The sequence below is a fragment of the Quercus suber genome, unplaced genomic scaffold (assembly GCF_002906115.3).
Source record: "Quercus suber isolate HL8 unplaced genomic scaffold, Cork oak 2.0 scaffold_1095, whole genome shotgun sequence".
Classification (NCBI taxonomy): Eukaryota; Viridiplantae; Streptophyta; class Magnoliopsida; order Fagales; family Fagaceae; genus Quercus; species Quercus suber.
Window position 1 is genome coordinate 637 of NW_027070500.1, and position 22,756 is coordinate 23,392.

General features: G+C 38.3%; 1 protein-coding gene across 1 annotated transcript; it reads left to right on the forward strand.

Annotated features, from left to right (window-relative positions):
* The first annotated feature begins 1,995 nt into the window (after window positions 1-1,995).
* Window positions 1,996-7,075, forward strand: LOC112038697 (uncharacterized). Its single transcript, XM_065769254.1, is given in 11 exon segments — window positions 1,996-2,522; window positions 2,657-2,734; window positions 4,061-4,768; window positions 4,868-4,970; window positions 5,513-5,587; window positions 5,590-5,612; window positions 5,731-5,905; window positions 6,024-6,194; window positions 6,284-6,384; window positions 6,511-6,622; window positions 6,754-7,075. Coding segments are annotated over 10 exon segments (1,779 nt in total). The 5' UTR covers window positions 1,996-2,237; the 3' UTR covers window positions 6,571-6,622; window positions 6,754-7,075.
* The last annotated feature ends 15,681 nt before the right edge of the window (window positions 7,076-22,756 follow it).

Genomic DNA, 22,756 nt, shown 5'->3' on the forward strand with positions numbered 1-22,756 from the left:
AAAAAAGGCTTTTTCTATACTGGCCTGTACGGCCTGTATTTAAATCGGTACGAAATAACTGCATTTCGGCACTGGTGCAATTACCGGAATGGTAAATACTGGTTGTATTTGCTAGTACGGTACGACATCGACCACCTTGATTTGATTATATGCATGTGTTTAAGCTTAAAAGCTTGATATTAAACTTGAGCTCAAAATCCAAACTTAGGTTTTTGGAATTAACATTGTTTGTTGACTTAGTTAGAGTTTTGGCCAAGTTTGAACATTTTATTTTTATTATTAAGTTGACCATTCACTACTCAACTCAACTTGGATGTACTTGATTACAACATGAATAGAGAGGAATTAGGCAATTTCACAAAATTACAAAAATTTTGAAATACCCAAACAACACACAAAATTAAACTAAAAACTCAAACTCTATTTAGAACACCACATTGTTCTTTGCACCACTACAAACTATTCTCTAATAAAATTTTGCAAAACCGTTAAAGGAACTTATTGTACAAAGACGAGATTAGTAAAAAAAAAAAAAATCCAATTCAATATCGGTGGTGCATCAAAAGGCATGGTCAATCGTTCTTCACACCACTAAACCAATTTCGTATTATTGTCGTTCTCTCACTCCCTCACTCCCTCACTCCCTTGATCTATCGCTCTCAGTTATTTAGGGTTTTGGTGGGTTAAGGGTTTAAATTTTATATATATAGGTACTACGACATCGTTTCACAATTTCTAGTGTAAGGACAGGGTTTTTTGCGCCCAAGCCTAAAAAGTAGACTGACCAAGGCTTCAAGAGCTCAATACAACGAATTTATAGATGTTGGACTTGAAACTAGACTTCAATGAGTGGAACAACAATCACAGTAGGTTAAATATGGCTAGAAAATGAAAATGAACAAGTTTTATGCAAGGGAAATCCTCCTTGGCGAAGTTCGAGGAAAGTAGTTCTTATATATTTCTGTTGAACTTAAACACAAATATAGTTCTTGAGGCTACTGTGTTTTTTTCCTAGATTCTTCAATCCCTTCTCGTAATGAGGTCTTTCTTCTTTATATTCCCCTACTTTACTTCATCTCAGCCTTCCACGTGTAGGTTAAGTTGTTGACTTTGATCCTTGTCCCATTAGCACCCTCTTGAAGTCTTTGGGAGTAGCTGTAAGACTAAATATTACTATTTAGGTATCACCTCTACATTAATGCGGTCAGGGAGTTAGCTGCAAACATTTAATGCAGTGGTAGCAACTTTTTCCTAGATAACTCTCAGCTTCCCTTTGTCCTATTCTCTCTTGATGCTTATCCTTACTAGTAAAATTGTCCAGTATATTGTTCTTGATGGCAGGTCAAACTTTTGACATCTACTCTACTTAGCCGAGAAGGCATTTCTCCTCGGACTACTTTCCAAATCTTTATGACCAAGATCCTTTCATAATTTACTGATTTGTTTGTCTTCGTTAAGGTCTGACTGTCCTCGGACAGTTAAATGCCATCGGACAAAGCCCACAACCCAATATACATCCGTGAGTCTTTCACCCCTACATCTAGGTTTTTCATTTTTAATTTTATAATAATAACTTTATTTAGTAAATATTCTAAAATTATCAAAAAACGCTTTGCTAGTTGACATTTAAATAAGTTTAATAGAGGTTAATAGAATGCTTTGATTGAATAATTTTGAAACATAGAAACCTCAATTGAATTAAAAAAAAAAAATTTAGAATCTAAAGAAAATTCTTAGGTACTCCTAGAGCACAGAAAAATTGTGCTCCCTCCTCTCACATTTATGGTGAACCCCACCATGAATTTAATGAGCAGATCTTATCATGAATGTGAGAGGAGAGAGTACTATTCTCTATGTTAGAGATTACTTAAAAATTACATGAATCTTAAAATGAATTTTAATGAAATTTTGTACTTTTCCCAAAAAAAAAAAAAAAAAAAAAACTTTAACTCATAATAAATACTAAGTGACAACCATTTATTAATATTCTTCACGTAAAGGGTAAAGACATTACAGTTTACAGTTTACAGAACCGAACCGACCACCAGAATTAGGCAAAATTATTAAGGTGTGAAAAATGTTGGGTCAATGATTCATTCACACACGTTTCACAATTGATTTATTGTCAGATTTGGAACATCATTGCCGTCCCAAATCCACGTTGGCACCAACGCAATCAAATCCAGAGACGAAAGCAAAAGCACCGAAACGAACGAAGAAGAAAGTAACAACAAAAAATGGCAACGACGATTCAATCCGATATTCGCTCGGCTCTGCACGTAGCCACGTCGACCATCCTCTCACGCGGCGGCGGAACCTTTCGAGCAGTGGCTGTTTGTTCGTTTCCCATTAGGCGAACGAAGTCGTCGTTGAGGCTGAGAGCTTTCTTCTCCTCCTCCTCCTCCTCCGTTTTGAAGAGTCAGGAAAAACCGCCGATATGTACGGCGGACGAGCTCCACTATGTCCCCGTGTCAAACTCCGATTGGAAGCTCGCCCTCTGGCGCTACCGTCCTTCACCTCAGGTTTCTTAAAAACTTTTAACTTTTTTTTTTTTTTTTTACAGGATTAATTTCTATTCTAGATTATTTTTATTTAATTAAAGTTGTTTATTAGTACTAAATAGTAAATACTAATAAATATGAAAAAAATTATGTAGGCTCCTCCGAGGAATCATCCGCTGTTACTGTTGTCTGGAGTGGGCACTAATGCTATTGGATACGATCTCTCTCCTGAGGTAATTTTTTTTTTTTTTTTTTTTAAGCTTATGGAGTTTTATATATAATGTGTGTTTAAAGACAATGATGTCTTAATCTCATAATGGTGCCAAGTTAAATTTGACAATTTGAGAGAGAGAGAGAGAGAGCAATCGGAAGGATATTACAAAAGATTGTGTGGGGCCCCAGAATTTTCATGTTTTGGACTCTATTTTTGTTTCGTTTGTTTGATACTATGTCTATGACTATTTCTTTTTTGGATAATAAGTATGTTCAGTGCGGAAATGACAAAGTGGGTGACAAAGAATATATGTGTATTAGTTCGTGAGAATCCATAATGCTCACCTTAGTTTCATTAGGATTAAGGTTGAGTTGAATTGAGAGTGTGCTTGTAAATTTGTGGAGTAAACGAGGAAAAGTATGCTTTACAATTTTCTAGAATGTTTTTGAGGTATATGGGACACTACAGCTTTAAAAATATATGAATAGTTATTGTAATAAATCTGAAGTCAGGCTAGGGAATGGTAAAGCTTGACTGCCTGGAAAGTGGGGATACATAAATTGATATTTGTGATGTATTTTGATCATTCGTGAGGAAGGAGCGAATAAGAATGCCATTGCATATCAAGTCGTGGTGGAATATGAAGTATGGAACTGCGATTGGATTATTGTATCTTTGTTGGAAATGTAAGAAAAAGCTGTATAAAAATGACAGTATAATGTTAGTAGTGGATCGCCCAACTCACTAAAGCTGCAATTCTAGTTGTAGCCAGCATATGCATCCTTTAGCATTTAGCTCCATTGAGAACCTCCTGTCCTCTGTGTTATGTCAAAGGAAATCAAGAATATTCTCACCACCCATATTGACAAACTTTTGGGCTTTGTTTTTCCGGTAACATGATTATAAAGTGAATCCTCTGCATGGTGCATTTATACTATGAACTTGGTTGAATCATTTTGGGAATTTTCACTAATTTTATCATCAACCTGTCTGACCTGAATGTACTTATCGATGCATTTACTTGTATTTTTACTCATCCAAACTTCTTTTTATGTTATACGTTTCTCAATTTTTGGTCTCTAGAGTATGGTTCACCCTGCACATCATTGGTTTGGTTCCCTTAAGTATCTTTTGTTATGCCATTTGTTGCTCAATCCTGTGAGTTTGCCTGATCATGGTATTAAATGTGAAACTGATATCATGTAATTATTAAAAACTTATGCAGGTTAAGAAGAATTTAATGATTCTTTACACTTGGGGGTTTTTTTTTTTTTGGTCTCCTACATTTCCCACATTTCTATACCACACTATAGCAGCCTACTAACATATGTGGTATCTTTTTCAGTCTTCATTTGCTCGGTATATGTCTGGCCAAGGGTTTGACACATGGATCCTTGAAGTTCGAGGTGCTGGGTTGAGTGTGCAGGGATCGAAAACCAAAGAAATTAAGCAGTCTGCCAATGAAAGATCAGGGCAGATGGAAGCTGCTTCCAAGCGTGTGACCAATGGGGCTTTTCCCGTGGAACCACAGTCAACTAATAGCACTATAGCTTTTGCAGAATCTGAGACTTTTGCTGTCAAAGAAAAAGAATCTGAGAGCATGGTTGTCAAAGGAGACACAACGGGAATGGCGACAGTGTGGGATGAATCAAGACTGGTAATGAAATTGACAGAAACCTTTATGCGTTTGTCCGAAAGACTCTCTGGCTTTCTCAGTGAAGGTCAATCCAAGATCATGTCTGCTAAATTATTTGATCAGATTTCAAGACTTTTGGTGGATTCTCAGTTATCCGGTCGATTTAATGATATAAGGGACAAGCTATTAGGTTTGTTGGAAGCAAGGCAAAATTCCAGTATTGCTAGCCAAATCAGGGATCTGAGCCAAAGGATTGTAAATATCATTGATGAGGGCCAAATATCTGTTTCACCTCCATTGTTTGACTTGCAAGAGCGTTTTGTTTCAACAATAGAAGATTTCCAGAAGCAACTTGACTTGATAGTGAAATATGACTGGGACTTTGATCATTACTTGGAAGAGGATGTTCCAGCTGCGGTGAGGTGACTTTTGTCTGGCTGGAAAGCTATAATATATAAACTAAGCATGCCTACCCTTTACATTATGAACTAACATTGTTCAATTTTGTTAATATAGATTGAATATGTAACAGCAGAAAGCAAACCAGAGGATGGTAAATTGCTTGCAATTGGACACTCCATGGGTGGTATCTTGCTTTATTCAACCCTTTCACGATGTGGTACAATTCCATCCCTTGTAGTGTGTCATGTTACAATTACATTTACCCACTGATAGCATTGATTTTTGTAAATGCATTCTGTAAGCTTTTTATTGTATCTCATGGCTTGCTCTAATGGCTTGACCTTATACTGTGTTGGATCGAAGGCTTGGTGCTATATACAATATTTCTTTTAGTTCTAGTTTGTCATAATCATAACCAATTATGTCATAGGCTAACTGACCTTTTCTCCTGTACTATAGAAAATGATAACTGACTTATTAATGTAATATGGCCCTTCACTAATGTTGTGTGGTCTGAATATTAATTTTATGGGTATAATAGAAAATGGTCAGCCATTATTATGATAGTTTCAGGTTTTATACAATTTTAATCTAAGTTTTCATATCATTTAGAATGTGTTTTTTTTTTTTTTAAATCAGTTTTTAAAATGTTATGTTAGTTTGTTTCAGGTTTTATACTATGTTTGTTTTTCTTCTTTCCATTTATTTTGTGAAGAAAGAAGAATCCTATTGATGCATTCATTTATTTTATCTTATAAGCTTTTGAAGGAAGAGACTCGAGATTTGCAGCTATTGTTACTTTGGCATCATCCCTTGACTACACATCTTCAAAATCACACTCAAATTGCTCTTACCACTTGTAAGTGGATGTAAAATTTCATCATTGTATCATCTCATGTAATTCGTGACTATCTTCTCAAAACGTTTGGAAGAATACGCTTTGTTGAGAAACTAATATCAAGGCACTTGTCATACAGGCGGATCCTGCGCAGGCTCTCAGTGTACCTGTCGTTCCTTTGGGAACATTATTGGCAGCAGCTTATCCTCTCTCATCTCAACCTCCTTATGTCTTGTCTTGGCTTAATAATCTTATTTCAGCAGAGGACATGATGCACCCTGAGTTGTTAAAAAAGCTTGTCTTGAACAACTTTTGTAAGTTTCTGGTCAATCTACATCACATCATCAATTGAAGGTTCCACTATATGCATGATATCATACCTTGAATCACCACTAACTACTAATAAATGTAACCTCCAATTACAACTGGCAGGTACTATACCTGCTAAACTTCTCTTGCAGCTTACAACGGCTTTTCGAGAGGGTGGGTTATGTGATAGGAGTGGTACCCTTTCTTACAAGGATCATGTACATAAAGGCAATGTCCCTATCTTAGCACTAGCTGGTGACCGGGATCTCATTTGCCCACCTGAAGCTGTAGAGGGTATGCTTAAATTCCAGATGATTTATATATCTACCTTGTTTGAGATTAATAGCCTATGCTTATTTCTTATGATGATTTGGATGGACCAGCAACTGTTAAACTCATTCCTGAGCAACTGGTTACCTATAAAGTATTTGGAGAGCCTGGAGGTCCACATTATGCCCACTATGATTTGGTGGGAGGACGATTGGTATGAAATTTTTTTTTTGGGGGGGGGGGGGGGGGGTTTGGTGTGGGGCGGGGATGATGGCATAATATGACACCTCATTCAATTTATTTATCTGCACAGCTATTTGTCTAATGCTTTAAAATGCAGGCTGTGGAGCAGGTGTATCCATGTATAACCCAATTCCTTACTCAGCATGACTCAGCATGATTACCTAGGCAATGAAACTTCATGTTACGGATTGAATTTGATTTCCAAGCAGGTATGAAATATCTCTCTTAAGATTTTGATTATTACACATCCCTATAGGATCTTTGGTTTCTTGGAACATGCTTGGTACTTTGTGCCACTTGCACTTAATGTAATTATTTGCCCTTTTCATTGATGATGTAGGGAGGATGTGCAGATAAAGCATTCCATTCCTGGAGGACCTTAAAGATATTTAGCAGAATTTACATTGATTTTACTATCTTGTAAATTATCGACGTAATTGGTGTTAGGAGAATCAAAGTCAAGCAAGGAGGAAGGAAAGCATTCTTTCCATTATACAGTGCCTAGATCTCTGGTCAATTGTGTAATAAGAATTTTGTTCAAAGTATATTATTTCTTGCTTGTCTAACGCTATAACCTGCCCATGCCAACACCTTTAAAAGTGTCCTGCGATATCTGATTCTGAGGTATAATTTGCTCTAATACACCTTTTGTTTATTTATCATTTTAGATTATAAGATTGCTGGCAAAAATCTTGGGTCAAAACAAAGTGTTGTAAAGGGTTGTAATTTAGTCAAATTTGAGCTGTGTTAATAGGATTGTGTTAGGGTTGAGTGTGGATCATAATTTCTTCAAAGATGAGGTTTTGGTCTGTTCAAAGGAGATGAGTTGCCAATCTTTTGGTCATATCTTTTACACATTAGGGTGTTTGTTGAGGTTATAAAAAAGAATCCATCTCTATTTCTCAATCTTTGTGTGCGCATTAGGGTGTTTGTTGAGGTTTTGGTCTGTTCAAAGGAGATGAGTTGCCAATCTTTTGGTCATATCTTTTATACATTAGGGTGTTTGTTGAGGTTAAAAAAGAATCCATCTCTATTTCTCAATCTTTGTGTGCGCGCTCTTTGATGAGTTGTGGTTTAAAATCAATACAATTTCATATTCTACATCATATCTTATCCAAATAATGCTATTATTATTTGATGAGATGGGACTATAATTTCCATTATTTTGTAATGTATATGCAAATATGAAATTCAAAGGAATAAAAAGAATAATATTATAATATTCTTTCATTTTTTTTGTTTGGGAGTTTTAATGGAGAAAATGAAAAATCTATTCTCTTATTTGAGTGGATAGGGGGAATACTCATTTCTCTTTATTTCTTCAAAACCTTAAATTTTCATTCTCTCAAAATTAAATTAGGAGAAATTGAAGGAAATAGAATTAGATTTAATGAATTTTTTTACAAAAACTTTTAAAATACCCTTATATATTTTGCCAATTATTTTAAAGCAGGGATTTAATAGTAATATTATTATAAAATTATTCTATTAATTTCTTTCTATTGTTACAATCCATTCATTTTCATTCATTTATTTTAAAACATCTAAATAAGATTACTTAATTCCATTTTTTTTTTACATTCATTTTTATTACTTAAATATTTTTCATTCTTTTATGATCATTCATTCTTATTCCCTTATGAATTCTTAAACAAAGCATAAGGTTATAACAAAAATAAAGGCACGTTATTGGAAGAAAGAATATTAAAAAAAAAATGTTAACGGGTGTGTGGACGACTAAATTTCTCTGTTCGAAATAAGTCAAACAAGTAAAATAGTTTCACAAATGTGAATTTATATTGATGAATGTGTGGTACAATTCTCTGTGATTACAAAAGAGTGATCATCTAATTCGATCTCCTTGAAAGATTTGTTGATTGGAGTTGTGGTAATGTGATTTTGATTTGAACACAAGATATCCTTCAATTTGGTTAAGGGATGGATCGAAGATGGTTGAAACGGAATTACAATGAATCTTTGGCCATGAGCTTGTTAGAAATCCTTTGTTCTTCACGTTTTTCATGTTCTTGGTGTGTTCTTCGTGTTCTTGGTGTGTTCTTCGTCTTCGAAGGTTTGTGGTGGAAGTTCTTCGGTGCTTTAGAGGCTTGGATCTGTAGAGCTTTACTGATTTGTGATTTGTTGAGGTTTCTGGAGGCTTTTGAGCTTGATTCCAGTGAGCTTTGAAATCTAGAAATATGATTTGGATGATTCCTCTTTGAATGTTTTTCGTATTTGAAGGTTTGTGATGAAAGTTCTTCGGTGCTTTAGAGGCTTGAATCCGTAGAGCTTCGTTGATTTGTGTTTGTAAGGTTTCTGGAGGCTTTTGAGCTTAATTCCAGTGAACTTTGAGATCTAGGCAGGTAGTTTGGATGATTCTGCTTCGAATGTTCTTCGTATTTAAAGGTTAAAGTTCTTGAAGTTGCTGAAGGCTTCAGGGCTTGATTCCAGCAGAGCTTCTAGACTTCTGAATCTTCAAATGGCTTAGTGTCCTCTCTCCAGATCTCCTCTTCCCAGCCCTCCTCAAATGCTTTAGGAAGGCTTCTATTTATAGGAGTTTAAGGGTAGGTAAGCGACATGTGGCGGAGTCTGATTGGTGACACGTGGCAGAGCTTGATTGGTCCGCTTATGTCATCGCTTACACGTGCTGGATTGATTGTGTCATCGCTTACACGTGCGAGACTGCTTATGTCATCGCTTACACGTGCACTGATATGTGATTGGTTTTTGCATGACACTTGGCAAATTTCTATTGATTTCTGAGTAGTGATAGCAAAACCTAGCAGCAGTATGTGGCGCTTTGTAATTGGCTGTATTTTGTGGACTTGGTAGTGTGACGTGTCAGCTTGTGATAGGTCAAAAATTTTTCCTCTCTACAAATGCCCCCTCGAGACTCGTTCACGCACATAGTTTCAGAGTGTGATGTGGGAATGAGTTTCGAAAACAGTTTTTTGCACTTGGCTCTTCAAATGAAGTAATTAGAGGTGGTGGAGCTTTCAACAGGATGAGATAATTTTCGAGGAGTAGACCTACCCATATGAAAGGTTTTGATGAGGCCGAAAAGAGGTCTGCGAGTATTTGAATGTACTTGCATGACCGAGCTTTCTCAGCAGAGGTTAAGTTGAAGTAACTTCAGAAGAGTGTTTTTGGATCGTTGGCGGCGATCACATGGTGTAGAAGATGGGAAAGACGTGAGGATGGTGGCTGGGTACAGCGTGCAGAGTCATGGGGCTAGCCTCGTGTTTTTAAGAACCGCTGGTGAAGTCATCTCAGAAGAGTATACTTCAGATTACGGCGAGGCCATGTGGGAAAGTGGCTGAGTGCGCATGTGTCATCGTTTTACTCAGGTTAAGTTGAGGTAATTTCAAAGCTTATGGATTCTGGAGATGATGATGTTGGTGGTGAAGAAGACGGGGATGAAGCAAAGCGAATGGGTGAAACATACGCCACCATGGTACTGGTCCTGTATGTCGGGGACCCTCTAGTGTAGGTGTTTCTGGGAGATACACCTTTGAATATAGGACTGACTGAATGTTGCATGGGGTCTGACAGTAAGTCATTGAATGTGCGTGTGTGATGGGACTATGCCGACAGACGTTAAGTTGAAGTAATTTCAGAAAAGTTCATTCTGAAATACTTCAAGCTGAATTTAAGTTGGAGTAATTCCAGAAAGTGTGTTTTGGGGTACCAGCAACAATGACCTTTGGGTCCCACACCGGTGGGGACATGGAATATGGCTTTGGCAACCATTTACCAGCTCCAAAGGCTGAACTCTGATGAGCTGGTGTCTTGGAGGTTGTTTCAAGTGTTGGATGAAAGAGAATTTGTAGGACACCCCAACACTTTTTACCGTCTTCACCTATTGACACTTGTTGGGAAAGCACAACAAAATGAAAGATGTTTGTTCCGAACCTCTACCTTTGCTGTAAGACTAAACAAGTTGAGAAGGACTATGGAGTTCTCAAAGCAGTTAGGAAGCTCCTTGAGCTAGGATACGGGAGATTCAGTTGGCCTTAGATCTCTTGATCGGGTAGATCTAAGACTACAAGGAACAATGATACGAGCTATGTTATGAGAAATTTTATGGACAAATGTAGTCGTTAAGTGGAGAAACAAAGTTTGTCTGGATTTCAAAACTGCAATGATTTTGTGAGGCGGTTTTTTACTGAACCATGAGAAGGTTGAGTTCAAGATGATTACGAAGCAATTTTGGTTGCTAGGTATTGAGGATGATGAAGCTATAGTGAAAAATGGCTGTGAGAAAGAGGACTTGAAAATTTGAAAGAAGCAAATCTTTATTTCATAACTCAGTGTGTTTTTCTTGATGAGTGCTTGATGAATCCGGCCCTTCTATTTATAGCAGAGAGATGAAGAATGGTAGATGGAGTAGTCGAGAATGGCGGATGGAAATTTTTGGTGAGAATGGTAAATTCCCGACTGGTAGGTGCCGAATGGTAGGTGGGAATGTTTGGCACCAAAAGGAGAATGGTAGGCAGAAGACTGGTAGGCACCGAACGGGAATGGTAGGTTGGACGGGTGACCTGATGTAATTTCAAATTTAAGACACACATGTGAGAGTTCATCTATACTTTAAAAGAGAAGCCTTGATGAAGTCTGGAGAATAACCTTGAGGGGATCCAAACTAAATGGATGAATCTCAAATCTTGATCTTGGGAGCTTAAGTTTTGGACATTGTCAGTACTTTGGAGATGTGGGTTAGGTTGGCGACTTTCAAGTTGCGAAAAACTGAGCAAGACAAGTTTGGCTTGAAAATCTTGACTTTGGGTTGAATTCAACACAAAAATCAACTAGCTTGGAATTGAGTTATTTGTGCAATTTTCGAGTCTCAAATGACGGAACGGACTCCAAAATTGGAATGTACGCGAAAAATTGAGCAAGATAGGTCCATCTTAAAAATTTTGACTTTTGGTCAACATTTACGCAAAAGTCAACTTTTTAGAAATTGGACGTTTGCGCAATTTCCTAGCTTCGAATGAAGAAACGGATCCCAAAATTGGAACGTACTCTAAAAACTGAGTGGGACAGGCCCCTTTTGAAAATTTCGACTTCTAGGTCAAAGTCAAAAGTCAAACTTGGTCAAAGCATTTTCTTTTTTCTTTTTCTTTTTTTGGCGGTTCGGACTGGGTCAAGGTCAAACCGGGTAAGATCAGGACAGTTGGGTCAAGCCGGATAGTGGAGGATGACGTCATTGATGACGTCATGCTCTGAGGCTGGCGCGTGCAAGCATGTGAGAAACCTACCGGCGCGTGAAAGCGCGTGAAGAAGGCTGGAGGCGCGTGGGGGCGCGTGTTGCTGAAGCAACCACTACTGGCGGCGCGTGGCGGCGCGTGCCGCATTGTTTGGGCCTGAAATTTTCAGGTTTTGTAGTTCCAAGGCCATACAAGACCCCTGCAGTGTTAGTTTCATGAAATTGTGAACAGATTTGCACAATTTTGAGAAACTAAACCGTTGCCCATTGCGAGCTTATGGCGGCGCGTGGTGGCTCCTTTGAGAATGATCTTTCTGGGTTTTTTAGATCAAGGGCCGTTTGAGATTTCTGTAGGGTCAGTTTTGTGAAATGATGTCTGGATTTTCACGATTCTGAATGAGAAAGCCACGGGTCTTTGTTGGACTTAAGGCCTTTTTTGGTCTAATTTTGCGATGGCTGTCCTGACAGGATGGTACCAGGATTCACATTTGTGAGGTAGGTAATGAGCCAATATCTTCTGTCTCCATGGCTGAACATCCTCCCTCATTTCAAAATTCGATGCAGTCTTTTTTGACTTTGAGTGCATTTGAATTGCAAAGTCTGACCTTAAACATTGGTGGCAGCATTTTTCTTCTTTCTTTTTTTTGTCTATTAGCTTGCAAGGATTCCTATATAAAGTTGTCCCAAGCACGCACTAAGTTTGCATAAGCTTTGTCTTCAGTGGGCATCTTGATACTATGCAGAGAAACTCTGCCTCTTTATTTCAGTGGGTATCGTAATACTGTGTAGAGTTTTTTTTTTTTTTTTTTTTTTCTTTTTTTCTTTCATGCTTAGTTTGTACATAGGCTAGAGATTACAATTGAAGCTCTCTCTTTCTCTGATTTTTTTTTTTTTTTTTTAGACTTGCCGTGAGATTTTCTTCTAACAAGTTCTTTGTTGTTGCTTGCTTTTGTTATGCAGCAGACTTTCCTTTATTCTTTGGGCATTTGCGTCGAGATTTACAACAACGTTCTTAAAGTGATGTTTGTCTCTATCCTTGACGTTCGCATAGCAACAGTCATCTAGGCAACAATGTTATCAAAGGTGTTTATGATTCAATAATGCTATTACTAGCATTTAACTTTGAAGTTGTACGGGCCTTTGTCTTGGCAATTATGCTGTACCAACACTTGTCTTTTCAACGCAGCCATCTCAAGAGTCTTTACAATATAGCCACATCAAGAGTCTTTATCATGAAGCCATGCTAGCATTTGTTCTTGTACTGAAGTCATGCCAATATTTCATTCGCCCCAAAGCCATGCCAACACCCATCTTTTTCATGAAGCTACGACAACACTTCACATTAGCTCTAAAGCCGTGCCAACGTTCATCTTAGCTATGAAGCAATATTTGCAGTTACATCTGCTACGAAGTCACACTATTATTTGCACTGAAGTCGGGACAACATTCATCTTTGCCATGAAGTAATGTCAACACGTTATTTGCACCGAAACCATGCCAACGTTCATCTTTGTCATGAAGCAATGTCAACACTCTATATTAGCACTTGTATTCGCATTAAAGTTGCACCAACATCCGTCTTTACCATGAAGCTACATCAACTTGCACTGAAGTCGTGCCAACATTCATCTTTGTCGTGAAGCTATGACAACACTTCATTCACACCGAAGTCGTGCCAATACTCGTTCTTGCCATGAAACCACATCAATGCTTCATTTATATCGAAGCTGTGCCAACATTCATCCTTGCCATGAAACAATATTTACACTTGCCTTCACAATGAAGTTGCATTCATCATTGTAGTGAAGCCGTGCTGACATTCATTTTTGTCGTGTCAACACTTCACTCGTACCAAAGTCATGCCAACATCCATCTTTGTCATGTCAACACTTCATTTGTATCAAAGCCGTGCGAGCATTCATCTTTGTCATGAAGCCACGACAACACTTCATATCGAAGCTGTGCCAACGTTCATCTTTGTCATGAAGCCACGACAACACTTCATTTACATTGAAGTCGCATTAAAGTTGTATCAATATTGACCTTATAATAAAGCTACAACAACATCAATTTTCAGAGGCAACATAGCTCAGACATTGAGGATACGTAGCACTGTAGCTAGACATCGGGATTTCAAAGATGCCAACAAGATGTTAAAGATGCAAGGAGTCCCTATCAAGACTTTGAAGATGCAAGAAGATGCCAACTAAATCTTGAAGATGCAAAGAGTCCCTATCAAGATTTTGAAGATGCAAGGAGATGCCAACTAAACTTTGAAGATGCAAAGAGTCCCTATCAAGACTTTGAAGATGCAAGGAGATGCCAACTAAATCTTGAAGATGCAAAGAGTCCCTATCAAGACTTTGAAGATGCAAGGAGATGCCAACTATACCTTGAAGATGCAAAGAGTCCCTATCAAGACTTTGAAGATGCAAGGAAATGCCACCAACAACTCAACATTGCACGAACATGCCTATAGAAGCAAAGTGATGCAACACCAATAATCTATCATCATTCTGGAGGAAGATGACGTCATCCAGATTTCAGAAATATGATGTGAAACGACACCACTCAGAAGGGAGATGATGTGGTTCAAATTCTAGAGCTATGAAGTGACACAACTTAGAAGAGAGACGATGTAGCTTAGACTTGCAAGGTACAAGAAGATGCCCCCAGGAGATAAGTGATGCAAAACATACTTCAGAAACGTGGGAGAGTGTCCATAGAAGATAGGCAATGCCATGCAGACTTCATTTCTTGCAAAAGTGGTTGAAGATTTTATTTTACTCCACAATCAAAAATCAACTTATGTTCATCATCATTTCAAGGATAGCTAAGCAATATTAACTCCTTGCAGTCTTCATCTTCGACTACAACGATCTTCGATCATCCTATTGAGTAGTTGACTACCTTCAAGTAATGTCTTGCTGACCAAAGGGGTCTTAAAAGCATATTAACAACCATTGCAAAATTCTTCAAGCCAGACTAACAATCCTTCTTTTTTTCATGTGACTGAACTTAGTGACAAGCAGAAAGCTACCAACGTACCCCGGAGAGGGATCAAGTCATCACGTAGTTCAACATTCTTTTTTTTTTTTTTTTTTGTGTGTGCAAAAAAGGAGGGCTCAGTGTGTAATAGTCGGTATCACTATTAATCGAACCCGAGACCTCTCAAGGGCGACTTGGGCATCCAACCACTACGCCACACTAGCAATTGGTGACATAAAGTGAGATTAATTTCTCTTTATTGGTATGCTTTCAAAGGTAATGGGAAGACATCATGTACCCTTGCAGCATTACAGTGGGTAGTTTAAGCTCTTGCCGAGGAGCAATCCTTGATTTTTAAGTGTAGAAGCGTTTGAGGAACTTCCCATTGATGGGGCCGATCCTTTCATCATCATTGTTGGTCAACTTGTAAGCTTGGTTGGTGTTTGCCCCCTGCTTGAGAGTTGGAAGTATATCACAAGCAACGGTCACATGGTTTGACTCGACAACTTCATCAAAGTCTAGATCAATCTTATTTTCTTTGGCAAGCTTTATGATTTGTTTTTTGAAGACGAAGCATTTTTAGATTGGGTGGCCAATAACGTGATGATATTTGCAATAGTTAGGGTCATCAACTTTCCCTATGTCTTTTGGTCGCTTACATTCTGGCAATTCAATCAGTTTCAATTGCAGTAGTTGTTCTAAGATGTTTGACATATCTTCATCGGGGAACGGATATGCTTTTTGCTCACGTTCCTTAAAAGTCAGACGCCACACCTCGTTGCCACTCTTCAAGTCGTTTTTCATCTGCTTTCGCTCCTCTTCTTGGAACCTTAACTACGATAATGTTAACAACCATTGAGTCTTTGAGATTGCTTTTTGCATTCTTGTCATTCCTCCTTACTTCCTTTCTGCTTTCCTCAAGTATGGGAGGGTTTGTACTTCCGTGGCTAGCAATGGCTCCATGTCATGTGCACGAGTTGTTAGCTCTTCAAATGTTCGAGGTTTTATCCCTTGGAGGATGTAAAGAAGTCCTCAATGCATGCCTTGGATGCACATCTCTACAGCAGAAATTTCAAAAAGTCGATCCTTGCAATCCAAGCTCAAAGAATGCCATCGATTGATATAATCGACCACCGGCTCATCTTCCCATTGCTTGGTATTAGTAAGCTCTATCATACTCACTGCATAACGCGTGCTATAGAATCGGTCAAGAAACTCTCTTTCAAGTTGTTGTCAGCTATCGATTGACTCGGGTTCTAAGTCTGTATACCAATCAAAGGCATTTCCCTTGAGCGAACGGACAAATTGCTTTACAAGTAGGCCTTTTTGAGTCCCTGTGTTCTCACAAGTTTCTACAAAGTGAGCAACGTGTTGCTTAGGATTTCCATTACCATCAAACTGCAAGAACTTGGGGGGTTGATACCCATTTGGCATCCTCATGTTGTTGATGCGTTTTGTGTAAGGTTTTGTATATATGAGAGTACTTGTAGAAGAACCTCTATATTGTGCTCGGATGGTATTTGTTATCATGTCTTGTAATTGTTGGATTGACAACGAAGCAACTGAAGTAGATTGTTCTCGTCGGGGAGTGTTTTCAATTTCTCTCCCTTTGTCATCCTTTGCGGATGTGAATTTATGACTTGGCTTGATTCACCAAGATCTTGTACTTCGAGTTTGTTCATTAAAGTTGTAATTTGGAGGTCCTTATCTTCAAGTGCTTTTGTGAGAAGGACGACCCTTTGTTCCATTTCAGACATCTTTTCTTCCATGGTAAAGGTGTTAGTCATCATGACTGACACAACTTCCCAAGATGATGGAGAAGAAAGTGATTTGAAGTGAGTACGTGAAATCTCATCTTTTGGGTTCCCTTTGATGGGAGAGAAATCATGCGACCAACTTCTTGTGAAGGAAGAAGGGGATTTGCCCCCATACTTGAGGTGTTCCAAGGTGGAGATGTCCTTGTTGATGGCCTTGTTTCTTGCAAGAGGGTCTAAGGAGATGATTGTCTGGACCTTGGCTTCCTTGGTTGATTGAGATTGAAGTTGATTATTTGCTTTGGGTTGGCTACAATTGATTACACCAATGTAGTTGTTGGTGGTAGCTGTACCAAGTTTAGTTGAAGTAGTTGTTAAAGCTTGAATGTTCTTGCTAGAGGCCATTGGAACTGGTAGCAAGATGATGTAGGTTTCTTTCTTTAAAGGAGAATGAGATGAAAGGCAGAGATGTCCCACCGGGTGTGCCAGAATATGTGGACGACTAAATTTCTCTGTTTGAAATAAGTCAAACAAGTAAAATAGTTTCACAAATGTGAATTTATATTGATGAATGTGTGGTACAATTCTCTGTGATTACAAAAGAGTGATCATATGATTCGATCTCCTTGAAAGATTTGTTGATTGGAGTTGTGGTAATGTGATTTTGATTTGAACACAGGATATCCTTCAATTTGGTTGAGGGATGGATCGAAGATGGTTGAAACGGAATTACAATGAATCTTTGGCCATGAGCTTGTTAGAAATCCTTTGTTCTTCACGTTCTTCGTGTTCTTCGTGTTCTTGGTGTGTTCTTCGTCTTCGAAGGTTTGTGGTGGAAGTTCTTCGGTGCTTTAGAGGCTTGAATCCATAGAGCTTTGCTGATTTGTGATTTGTTGAGGTTTCTGGAGGGTTTTGAGCTTGATTCCAGTGAGCTTTGAAATCTAGGAATATGATTTGGATGATTCCTCTTTGAATGTTCTTCGTATTTGAAGGTTTGTGATGGAAGTCCTTCGGTGTTTTAGATGCTTGAATCCGTAGAGTTTCGTTGATTTATGTTTGCAAGGTTTTTGGAGGCTTTTGAGCTTAATTCCAGTGAACTTTGAGATCTAGGCAGGTAGTTTGGATAATTCTGCTTCGAATATTCTTCGTATTTGAAGGTTAAAGTTCTTGAAGTTGCTGAAGGCTTCAGGGCTTGATTCCAGCAGAGCTTCTGGACTTCTGAATCTTCAGATGTCTTAGTGTCCTCTCTCCAGATCTCCTCTTCCCAGCCCTCCTCAAATGCTTTAGGAAGGCTTCTATTTATAGGAGTTTAGGGGTAGGTAAGCGACACGTGGCGGAGTCTGATTGGTGACACGTGGCAGAGCTTGATTGGTCCGCTTATGTCATCGTTTACACGTGCTGGACTGATTGTGTCATCGCTTATACGTGCGAGACTGCTTATATCATCGCTTACACGTGCACTGATGTGTGATTGGTTTTTGCATGACACTTGACAAATTTCTATTGGTTTCTGAGTAGTGATAGCAAAACCTAGCAGCAATATGTGGTGCTTTGTAATTGGCTGTATTTTGTGGACTTGGTAGTGTGACGTGTCAGCTTGTGATAGGTCGGAAATTTTCCCTCTCTACAGGGTGCTTTAAGAACATTAGTTTAGAAATTATTTTAAAAATTTTTTTATAAAAAAATAATTATTTTAACAACTTTTTGTATTTAAAAGTGATATAAAAAAATTTTAAAAGTAATTTATTAACATCTATCCTAAGAGTCAGTTAATAAGACCCTATTTAAAATTAGTGTTTTGGCAGATAAAATGATTTTCTCATCAATTTCGAGATCATCCCTTGATTCAGGAAGTGAAAGCTGAATAAAGGTAAAAGTCGTTGCGCATGAAATTCTGTAGCCAAGAGTCAGAGCCGTTTTTATGCATTAAGGTCTAGGAAGTAGGACTTTAATAGTTTGACAACGATTTACTGTACACAGTGTGAACTCTGCTCATTAAGGTCTAGGTGTAGGAAGTTAAAAGTGAGAAACATTTACTGTAACCTAGTGAACCGGGTAGCATGAACTTCACTGGACTCATCTCAGACTTGTCTCAATTAGAAATCTGTGCCTTATATAAAAATATATTGAAACTCAAGCCCATTTACATTTAGGTCTGATCTTGCAGCCCCATTCTGGGGCCGAGCCTCTTTTTGGGATTGGACTGCTGTCTTCCCATAATCCCATTAATCATGTTTGTTGACCCAAAAGTAACAAGTCATTCATTTTTGGGGCAGGATTGCTTTGACACTTCTGGCATGGTGAATCATGCTGGCTGGTTTTATGTTGTTACTATCAATTGGGTTATAGTAAATACATACGCATGAGAATTTCTACATTAATCAAATAAAATAAGTACGTATTATGCGGGCATGTACTAATTCTTACATTTGAATTGTGCTACATAAATAATTAGAGGGTACTCAATTATAATTTTACTAATTTTTTTGAAATATGACGCATATATGATTAGTAATACCTGTCAACTTGGTAATCTCACATAGCTTGGGGAAACTTAAGTGGGAGAGATGAGAATACTAGTTAAGAAATCAGAGAGATCACAATAGTAACACAATGACATTGTAGAAAACCCAAATGCCAAATAGACCACACTAAGAAAGAAGTAATAGTATAAACTAAACTGGAGTCCAATTATAATTTGAATAAACCAACTTTGATGAGCATTAAATTCAGGCCACCAGCGATACCGTTGTCCATATTGTACACTCACAGCAGACATGAAGCAACATGTAGAAAAATTAGTGTTTCAATTCTTTAACATGTATTGCACTTGTCACAATACATGCATTACTTATTGTTTATAACATGTTGGTCCAAGAAGTACAAACTCGTTATCAGTCATTGGAAATTGCTCCTAGTCACCCTGGGATACCATACCAACCTGAGAAGTCTGAAACTTTTGTAGCAATGTTAGGTAGCAGAATCCGAAACTACTTTTTTTAAGATAACTTTGGCCATCCCTTGTTCTTGTGGTGTTTTCAACTATCTTGTCTACTTGGCTACTTGCATGTTGATAGTAGCAGAAAAAGATAAGCATCATTCAATAATAGATAATGGAGTACGCTTTCTTGTCTTCAATTTGTACTTTTAACTGGCCCCCACAATCTGTTTGCTTTTCTGCTTCACATGTTGAGTTGTTTTTGGCTCAAACATGCTATAAATTGGTACCTCCATTGGATGCAAATCGGCATAACATAGTAGCTACCGACAACTTAACCGCGTAAAACTAAAAGTTGTTTTGCGCAATATTCCAATGGATTCAAACACATCAGGCTTTTTTCACTCAGTTTATTACCAAGCCAAGGAAGATGATAGTTTCATTGATCTGGGTCTTAGCCTGAGAACTTTGCAACCTGAGGCTTATCATCCTTCAGGAAATCGTATGCTCTTCCTTCCTTTACTTTTGTTGTTTATGTAAGAGTCACTAGCTTTAACCAACCCCATGTAGTAGAGAGATTAAGGCTTTATTGCATTGAATTGATTACTTATGTTATTCATTTGGGTTTATGTTAGTAATTTGTACCAGGAAAAGATAGGATTTCATGGGAGGATGTGATGACAATTTCCTATTATGTGTATCATTTATCATATTCATGGTATTGGTTGGTTATGTTATACTTGTACACAATGCTCAAGAGGAAAATTGTCTCTGAGTCTTTCCATTTGGTAACTGTAACTGTTGCCAGTAGTCTAGTAACTCAGTGGTATTGTCTGGTCTTCTTTGTAAGGAGAACCAAGGTTCAACAATAAACAGATAAATAAAAATAATTTTAACAGTAACTGCAATGTACTAACTAGAATTTGGATTTGGACCAGTGGAAAGCCTTGAGGGATATGATGAACTCCTAGGTTGGCCCCCAGCTAACCTGAACTTGAAAAGTTCAGACACTTTGAATCCAAGAAGTATAACTGAAGATTGTGATGAAGAGGCTGATGGAGTCCAAAGCAAAGAAAGGTGGGCTTTTGTGAAAGTTAACATGGATGGGATTGTAGTTGGCCGGAAAATTTGCATACTTGATCATGGTTGTTACTCTAGCCTAGCACTTCAGCTAGAAGAAATGTTTGGTAGGTACATTTTTTTTTTTTTTTTGTGTGTGCAAAAAAGGAGGGCTCAGTGTGTAATAGTCGGTATCACTATTAATCGAACCCGAGACCTCTCAAGGGCGACTTGGGCATCCAACCACTACGCCACACTAGCAATTGGTGACATAAAGTGAGATTAATTTCTCTTTATTGGTATGCTTTCAAAGGTAATGGGAAGACATCATGTACCCTTGCAGCATTACAGTGGGTAGTTTAAGCTCTTGCCGAGGAGCAATCCTTGATTTTTAAGTGTAGAAGCGTTTGAGGAACTTCCCATTGATGGGGCCGATCCTTTCATCATCATTGTTGGTCAACTTGTAAGCTTGGTTGGTGTTTGCCCCCTGCTTGAGAGTTGGAAGTATATCACAAGCAACGGTCACATGGTTTGACTCGACAACTTCATCAAAGTCTAGATCAATCTTATTTTCTTTGGCAAGCTTTATGATTTGTTTTTTGAAGACGAAGCATTTTTAGATTGGGTGGCCAATAACGTGATGATATTTGCAATAGTTAGGGTCATCAACTTTCCCTATGTCTTTTGGTCGCTTACATTCTGGCAATTCAATCAGTTTCAATTGCAGTAGTTGTTCTAAGATGTTTGACATATCTTCATCGGGGAACGGATATGCTTTTTGCTCACGTTCCTTAAAAGTCAGACGCCACACCTCGTTGCCACTCTTCAAGTCGTTTTTCATCTGCTTTCGCTCCTCTTCTTGGAACCTTAACTACGATAATGTTAACAACCATTGAGTCTTTGAGATTGCTTTTTGCATTCTTGTCATTCCTCCTTACTTCCTTTCTGCTTTCCTCAAGTATGGGAGGGTTTGTACTTCCGTGGCTAGCAATGGCTCCATGTCATGTGCACGAGTTGTTAGCTCTTCAAATGTTCGAGGTTTTATCCCTTGGAGGATGTAAAGAAGTCCTCAATGCATGCCTTGGATGCACATCTCTACAGCAGAAATTTCAAAAAGTCGATCCTTGCAATCCAAGCTCAAAGAATGCCATCGATTGATATAATCGACCACCGGCTCATCTTCCCATTGCTTGGTATTAGTAAGCTCTATCATACTCACTGCATAACGCGTGCTATAGAATCGGTCAAGAAACTCTCTTTCAAGTTGTTGTCAGCTATCGATTGACTCGGGTTCTAAGTCTGTATACCAATCAAAGGCATTTCCCTTGAGCGAACGGACAAATTGCTTTACAAGTAGGCCTTTTTGAGTCCCTGTGTTCTCACAAGTTTCTACAAAGTGAGCAACGTGTTGCTTAGGATTTCCATTACCATCAAACTGCAAGAACTTGGGGGGTTGATACCCATTTGGCATCCTCATGTTGTTGATGCGTTTTGTGTAAGGTTTTGTATATATGAGAGTACTTGTAGAAGAACCTCTATATTGTGCTCGGATGGTATTTGTTATCATGTCTTGTAATTGTTGGATTGACAACGAAGCAACTGAAGTAGATTGTTCTCGTCGGGGAGTGTTTTCAATTTCTCTCCCTTTGTCATCCTTTGCGGATGTGAATTTATGACTTGGCTTGATTCACCAAGATCTTGTACTTCGAGTTTGTTCATTAAAGTTGTAATTTGGAGGTCCTTATCTTCAAGTGCTTTTGTGAGAAGGACGACCCTTTGTTCCATTTCAGACATCTTTTCTTCCATGGTAAAGGTGTTAGTCATCATGACTGACACAACTTCCCAAGATGATGGAGAAGAAAGTGATTTGAAGTGAGTACGTGAAATCTCATCTTTTGGGTTCCCTTTGATGGGAGAGAAATCATGCGACCAACTTCTTGTGAAGGAAGAAGGGGATTTGCCCCCATACTTGAGGTGTTCCAAGGTGGAGATGTCCTTGTTGATGGCCTTGTTTCTTGCAAGAGGGTCTAAGGAGATGATTGTCTGGACCTTGGCTTCCTTGGTTGATTGAGATTGAAGTTGATTATTTGCTTTGGGTTGGCTACAATTGATTACACCAATGTAGTTGTTGGTGGTAGCTGTACCAAGTTTAGTTGAAGTAGTTGTTAAAGCTTGAATGTTCTTGCTAGAGGCCATTGGAACTGGTAGCAAGATGATGTAGGTTTCTTTCTTTAAAGGAGAATGAGATGAAAGGCAGAGATGTCCCACCGGGTGTGCCAGAATATGTGGACGACTAAATTTCTCTGTTTGAAATAAGTCAAACAAGTAAAATAGTTTCACAAATGTGAATTTATATTGATGAATGTGTGGTACAATTCTCTGTGATTACAAAAGAGTG